General features: G+C 36.0%; 2 protein-coding genes across 18 annotated transcripts in view; one reads left to right on the top strand and one right to left on the bottom strand.

Annotated features, from left to right (window-relative positions):
* LOC137627116 (uncharacterized) overlaps window positions 1-7500 on the top strand; it is a 486416-nt gene that overhangs the window by 82503 nt on the left and 396413 nt on the right. The gene's annotated exons all lie outside the window — the stretch shown is intronic.
* Window positions 3872-7500, bottom strand: part of LOC137627117 (tyrosine-protein phosphatase 10D-like) — a 616151-nt gene continuing 612522 nt past the window's right edge. For 15 of the 17 annotated variants that reach the window (XR_011041118.1, XR_011041111.1, XR_011041123.1 and 12 more), the window contains 2 exons: window positions 6666-6831; window positions 3872-6200 (listed from right to left, as the gene is read on the bottom strand). Coding sequence is in view for 7 of the 17 variants with exons in the window: in XM_068358155.1 (XP_068214256.1) it covers window positions 6088-6200; window positions 6666-6831 (279 nt within the window). In the remaining 10 variants the exon portion in view is untranslated. Of the gene's footprint in view, window positions 6201-6549; window positions 6832-7500 lie in introns of all 17 variants that reach the window. The other 2 variants (XR_011041115.1, XR_011041116.1) reach the window with 2 other exon arrangements.

Raw genomic sequence — 7500 nt, 5'->3', positions numbered from 1 at the left:
ACCTACTATAATCAACTAATGCATCAGACACTTTTAGCCTTACTAAATTCTTGAAACTTATGATAGATGCACCTTAAAGTAGTATGGAAAGAATGATAATGGGAATAACACTAAGAGACAGAAATACAGCAAAATGGATAAGAATCAAAAAATTTTCCAGTAATGAGACAGTATTGAATATCAGGTTACTATGGGAAGATAAACTGGAAAGTGCAACAGATGTCCAATTCTCTTCAGCCACTTTGATTGACTTTGATGTGGAGGAAACATTTGATGCTCTGAGAAAGATAACCACAAAGAAAGCAAACCAGGCGGTTTTGTGGGATAAATTTTTCACAGGACGACATAGAGAAGAGGAAAATGCAAAGGAGTACATCCACAGGGTTCAGCGGCAGGCCCTCGCTTGTGTGGTTTCATGTCCTAATTACAGAGGGGATTTATGAGAATATATGATGACAGGTAGTATTGCTAGCGGCATTCGGAATTGGAAGTTAAAACATGACTTTTTAGAAAACTTTGAACAAGTACAATTCTTTGAGTGCAATCATGGTAAAGTATGCAGTATTTGTGGAGGCTGTACGGGAATGTTGGGACCACACATAGAGAGGGGAACGAAAATAGTTCATCACGAAGGGCATCAACAGGGAGGAGGACTTGACGTTGCCACAGGAAGAGTATCAGCGTTGTAAACAAATTCTCTGAAAAAAGGGAAGAGTTGTCAAAATCGAGGTCGAAAGCAAGAGTGAAATGCGAGCTTTATGGGATGGCACACCCAAGGGGCGGTGCCAATTGCCCTGCTTATGCTGCAGAAAGTTTTTATTTCGGGAAAAGAGGACACTTTGCTAGTAATTGCTATGGGAGTAAGAGTCGTGTGCTTAGTAAGGGTGCGTCAGAGGGTAAGACTGGCATCATTGGTGCAAGCAGAATTAGCAGCGGGTAAGAAAACATGCCGAAAAAGAAGTTAGCGGATGGAAGGTCTGAGTCATTAAGTATTGGTGCAGGGTCGTGCTCGTTAACGGCCGTGGATGTTATGGCTCGAGTGGTAAAAATAATAAAAGTTGTAAATTAGAAGCTGTAGCAGTTACTAGAACTGAGGTATATATTATTTGGGCAATCTATGCAAGGAACCTGGAGATCAATGTGAAAAACTAAATAAAGCAAAAGAAAAGCTACAACACATAGCAGAAGGTGTAAAAAGTGTAATGGGGGTATATTCAGGTTAACACCAAATGTGCCAACATGTCAAAAGGTGAGCGTATGTATTTTCCCAACGGGACATGAAAATTTATTCTCTCATTAAGTCATGCCAATTTTTAGGGCTGGTAGATCCAAATTTCACAAAATACACAACTTTGATCAAAATTGTTGGCATAGGGGGAGCAATGAGAGATGCAAAAAGCAGCCATACTCTCCTACGTAGGAGAATGTCCCCTGTTTTCAAGCAATGGCTGTTGGAACATTTCTCGGGTACAACATTCAATGGGAATAAACGACCCTTTCCCAAAACTAGCGGCGAATCACACCACACACACCTGCCACCAGGTGCGGTGCTGCACGCTTACCACACCTCATTTACTGTCCCTATACATTAGGAGAAAGAGGTCAAGAAGCATATAGAGAAGGATCTGTTAGCAGCTATCTTGCAACCTGTGCCTGCATGAGGGTGGTAGCCGAAAATGACGACACTTCGTGGATGACCGCTGATTTAAGATAAAACTCAATGCATTCTGTAAAAGGGGAACTCACCATAAGTTTGCACAGTTTGATATGGTGTCAGTTGTCTTGGGGCGTACTTTTAAGACTACGGTCGATGCACTCTGGGGATTCTATCAGGTAGTGTTGGACGATGAAAGTCAAAAACCTTCGACTTTTATAACCGCTTGTATCAGTATTGTCGCACACCCATGCGGCACTGCGCTGCCAAAGAAACATAGACTCAAGGATTTGGTAATGATTGTGGATATACTTAAGATATTGAAATGTATTGACGATATAGTATTGTGTTATTCTAGTAGAGAAGGACTGATTTAGCAAATGGTACTTTTGAATTGTTGTTAGCGTATGAGAGGAATGGTGTAACTCTGAACGCACTTAAATTTCAGTTTGGTGAGAGGGCCGTGAATTTTTGGGATATAATGTTAGGTAGGACGAATATCTGCCTTCAGAGGACAAACTGGCTGCTATAAAGAAGTTCCTGGTGCCTGTTCAACCCACAATATCTGATATTCGGTCATGGTCTTGGCTGGTCAATCAATTGGCTCCCTTCATTGCAATGGCACCATTTTGGGAATTGTTTAAAAAGGGGCAGGTAAAAAGGTGTATTGGGGAGAAATTTTCATATCTAAATGTGAATATGCCAAGAATGGTGTGTATTGGTTAATATCTGAGTGTTTGCATGGTTTTGACAAAACAAGACCAAAAATTGTTATGACTGACTGGAGTAAAGAGTGAATGAGCTTTGTCGTATTAGAGCAATATTGTTCTTGCTTATATACTGATGTACGTTTATGTTGTCAGTGGGGTTGGAATCTAGCCTTGTAGGGCAGCAGGCCCCTTTCAAAAATAAATTGATCTAGGGGGAGGTGGCAGCTGTGGTCTGGTCTCTGAAAAAAGCTTGTCTTTTTTTTGCTGGGTTGTCTTAACCTACTTCTGGTAACTGATCATCGCCCATCAATTAAGTTGTCAGGTTATTGGGAGCTGAAGTATATTGAGACTCCAAAATAGTTCCGCTTTAAAAAAAAAAAAAAAAAAAAAAAAGAAAAACACACACATTAGTAATATAAATTCACAGTCAAATACATGGCAGGTAAAATAAATACTGTCTACTCTGGCTGGGAATCAACAATCAAGTCCACATTCGGGCAAAAAAAAAAAAAAAAAAAAAAAAAAAAACTTCCTTCAAAGGAGGAATTACGGCCTGAAAAAAAGAAAAAAACTTACGGACACTCCTAGCTAACTATACAATCGTACTGTAATCAATGAGGAAATTATAAACTGTATTTTATTTACAGTCACGACAAGTAAAGTTAAATAAAACTGTACCTACTGGTAAAAAAGAAAAAAAGAAACTTCCAAAGCTGGTCGGAAATAATTACAAAGTTAGATAACTAATCCAGCTTTCACAATACACTGACCCCAGCTGCAGTCAATTAAAGAAAGCATTTGCCCAAGACAACCTCAATTCTATCAACAGTCTTTCTCACTACAAACAATCATTACATTAACTAATTCCTCTCTCTCTCTCTCTCTCTCTCTCTCTCTCTCTCTCTCTCTCTCTCTCTCTCTCTCTCTCTCTCTCTCTCTCTCGCTCTATGATTTTACAAAAAACTGATACAATAAAAAATAAATTAAAAATCTGTCCTCTGCAACCCTAGTTGGAAAAGAAGGATGCTGTAAGTCCTAGGGCTCCAACAGAGAAGAATATTCAAGTGAGGAAAAGAAACCAATAAACCAAAAGGGAAGTAATAAACAATGAAGATCAAATATTTTAAGAACAGTAACAATTTTAAATTAGATCTTTCATATATAAATGCTCAAAAGAAAGAGGATAAAAATAAGAAGGAACTACGTTCCCTTGTGTACCCTAAAGTTAGAGAAATCTAAGACAGTGGAACCTCATGGTACAGTGGCTATGATACCATCCAGGAATAGAGAACAATGGTGTCCTTCTCCCAGAAGAGCTGCTTACCGTAGCTAAAGAGTCATTTTTACCCTTACCAAGAGGAAATTACCAAGAGGAAATTAACCACTGAACAATTACACTCCAAAAGTTATCCCTAGAGCGAAGAAGAATTTTTTGTTAACCTCAGTGTTCTCAGATGTATGAGGGCAGAGGAAGATATAGAAAGAATAGGTCAGAGTATTTAGTATATGTGTAGGCAAAGACAAAATGAATCGTATTCAAAGAGAAGGATCTAATGAAGTTATGTGTGTTCAGTCAAAGGACCCAATAACTCTTTAGAGGTAGTAACTTAACGAATGACTGGTGCCCTGGCCAAATTACTACCTATAATATCTTCTTCAAGATATTAAATCATAGTAAATGACGCATAAACTTCAGGGTCACAACGGGTGTAGTAATGGTCAGTCAAGACTGTCTTCTAACTCGTCACCCGTCCTATATATTGGGATCTTTTTTTTCTACAGAATTCGGGAGCGTACAGGATTAACATTAGGCAACAGACCGCCACGTCAGGCTCCCACTCCCGAATCTTCCTGTAGGACTCACGCCCATCAGACGACTGGTGTCGAAGCAGTTATGAGAAATATCTAGAAATTCTTTGTTCTATAATACGATGATGATCTCGAATTGCAGTATTATTATTTTACCCAGATATTCAATAGAAAACGACAAACCTTTTTCATAAGTCTTGTAACACAATATACATAAATTTAATGTACATATATCAAATCCTACGGCCTATCAAAAAGTTTGAGTTCATTACCAACCGATTTTCACAAATACAAAATAATTCTAGTAGACACGATTACAAATATAATAATCTCATTACAATCATCATAAAATACAATTTAGTAATAATAAATCCAGTGAAAATTGTAAATAAACAAAGTCTATGAACAATCATAAATTAACATCAATAAAATTATGTAAAGAAAACTAAAAGGTTTCTTCTTAACAGGTATCAAAATTCACAAATACTAATCTACCTATGCCTCCCATCAGCCAGGGTTTATCATCATCTTCCAAGACATGACTAAATAATACGTCAAATGGAAAGATGGACTTCAGTGAGACTTTAGGATAAGTTTCATTGGACTTTTCAACAACTTCACACACAGATGAAGAAAAGAGTTACATATGGACAATGTCCTATCATGCAGATTTAAACAAGATGATCTACCATTTTACCAAGTCTGACTGAAATCTTATCAACAGTGTATGAATAGTTGCTAAGTGGGATACATCCAATGGTGGGCAGACAGACAAACAGCTTTCCAAAGTCAGGATGGACTGAAATGTCCGGTCATGTACAACAGACAGATACACTGACAGGCTAACAAATGCATGTTATTATCTCCTGCACATCTGTAAAATGATCTATGCCCTTCAAAAAAGGTTTGGTTGAAAATGATTGAACAATGCAAGAATTAACATAACAAATGAAAAACTCCAGTTATACAGATTCTATGTGTTATAATCTACCTTAACACCAGATTAGATCCAAATTACTTCTATGTGGAAGACTTATAACGACAAGGTAAGCATAATAGGACAGGCAGATACACTAACTAATTCATGGACAAATGGCAGGAAAAAATATAATCTCTCTCGACAGTCAGTGGGGAACTATTTAACATTGAACTTGTGTGTATATAAGGAACTAGTTTTATCAATATGTTGAAACAAATGAGAAAGAATACCATAAATATATTTAAAGCTAAAGAAAGCAAAACTACTACGAACATTTAAGGCTTTTTAGCAACCTAAGCTGGAAATTATATCAACTGAAAAAAAAAATGGAGTACAATGTAAAGCAGTTAAAGCTCAATAAAGACTATGAAACATTTCAAAGTACTGTAGAATAAGACTAGTATTGTAATCAGAAAAAAAGGAAATAAGATTTGTTTTCCAAAATATTTAGTATTTTTAGAATTCAAAGGTCAATAGAAAATACGAAAAAGTAGAATATATATTTATAAAAGATGGGAATAAATCAATGAATACCTGCTATATTTATTTGTTTAATTATTCATTGTATTACCATACCTTTGTCACTCTGTTCGTGTATGAGACATATGTCATTGAATTGACATATCCTACCTGTGTTTCAATAGCCTTTGTCGTTTATTATTCATGAATGCATGATTTATTGGTTATGAATTTTATTTTAGTTTTCTTTCCTGTGTCATTTAAAATGCATGTCTACATTCAGTCACTAACCATGTGTGGTCACAGTTTTATACCTGCAGCATTTGGCTATTGTTCAATCTATTTCATTCTAAAACATGTATCCTTCAACTGCCGCGCTAGTATCACTTAATGCTATATCGGTACCAATTAGTTCATATACCTGCATAATTTCCATGCAGTACTTGTATCAAATACTCTTCACATAGGTGTCATTTCTAGTATAAAGAAGAGTATATTTTTTCCTGCCGAAATGTGACATCACTCTTCCAAGATATGATGAACCCTGCAGGAATAGGCTGTAACTCCTCAATGATAGGTGATGCTGGCTCTATTGACAGGTGAGAAAGATAGAAAATAAATAAGGATAAAAAGCCATGAAATTAGAGTCATTATTATTATTACTAGCTAAGCTACAATCCTAATTGGAAAAGCAGGATGTTATAAGCCCAAGGCCTCCAACAAAAAAAGAAAAAAAAATACCCCAGAGATGAAAAAAAAAATAGGGGAAAAAAAGCACAAGAGAAGTAGTAAACAATTAATACTAAAATATTTTGAAAACAGTACGAACACCAAAATGGATCTTTCATATATAAAAAGAGAGATTTATGTCTGCCTCTTCAACGTAACATTCATTGCGAGTTTAAACTATGAGCATTATAATTATGTTGAATACTAACCAGTGAGGGAATAAAATATCTGGAACATCAAATCCATGTACCTAATGGCTGCAGTAAAATCTGGAAACCTCCGAGCTAATAGGAAGATGCCTTTGTAATCTCAAATCAATACTTACTGGTGGCAATAGAGGTGATGGTCAGCTCACTTTCAATTCCGTTTGAAATGGCTGACAAAGACAAGGAGTAATTCCTACCGGGGTAAAGTTCGTTCACATCTATTTTGTCCTTGACGACTTTAGTTTTTGAGTCTCCGTTGAAGGTTTCAACTTCTTGGTACAAGATCTGTAAAATATGTGTTGAAGAATCGTAGGTGTCCTTTTATTGATGATATTTAATTTTGTATGAATTTCTAAAAAGTGTTGCCTACATTTCTAGAAATTTGTAAATAGTCAAAAAATATTTCTAAACACGTTGAGATAGTTTGCAAGGATATGCTTACACTGTCTGCTGCCTGTATGCAATCAAGTACAAAACTCCTTTTAAGATAAAGCCAACTACTTTAGGAAGAAGTAATTGAAATACTGAACATAAAAATCTTTATACATTTACTTTTTCACAACAATTTCAATTACAAACCAAGCTGCAACCATAAAACACATAGACACACACACATGGGGTCCAGTCTTCGGATCACCAATGAAAAGCCTTACTTGCATTATTGGATTTCTTATCGTGATTTTGGGACAATTATCCAAATGGCCAAAAGTGGCCCGAGTGGAGCAAAAAAAAAAAAAATAAATAAATAAATAAAAATCTTTTAGATTTCGTTAAATGCTGAAGGATACCAAATGCCTAGATGAATTAGCTAACCCTTGAATTTATAGATCATATGTATTTTATGTTGCTTAGTTTGCTTCATTATTCATCTTAGTATTTAGGTTTTTATTTGCATTTTTCTTCTACGGTTATGGACTGATTATCACCTACAACAAAAACAAACAACAAAGCAAT

The sequence above is a fragment of the Palaemon carinicauda genome, chromosome 34, assembly GCF_036898095.1.
Source record: "Palaemon carinicauda isolate YSFRI2023 chromosome 34, ASM3689809v2, whole genome shotgun sequence".
Lineage (NCBI taxonomy): Eukaryota > Metazoa > Arthropoda > Malacostraca > Decapoda > Palaemonidae > Palaemon > Palaemon carinicauda.
The sequence above is the reverse complement of the archived record's forward strand: the minus strand, read 5'-3'. Positions and strand labels throughout refer to the sequence as shown.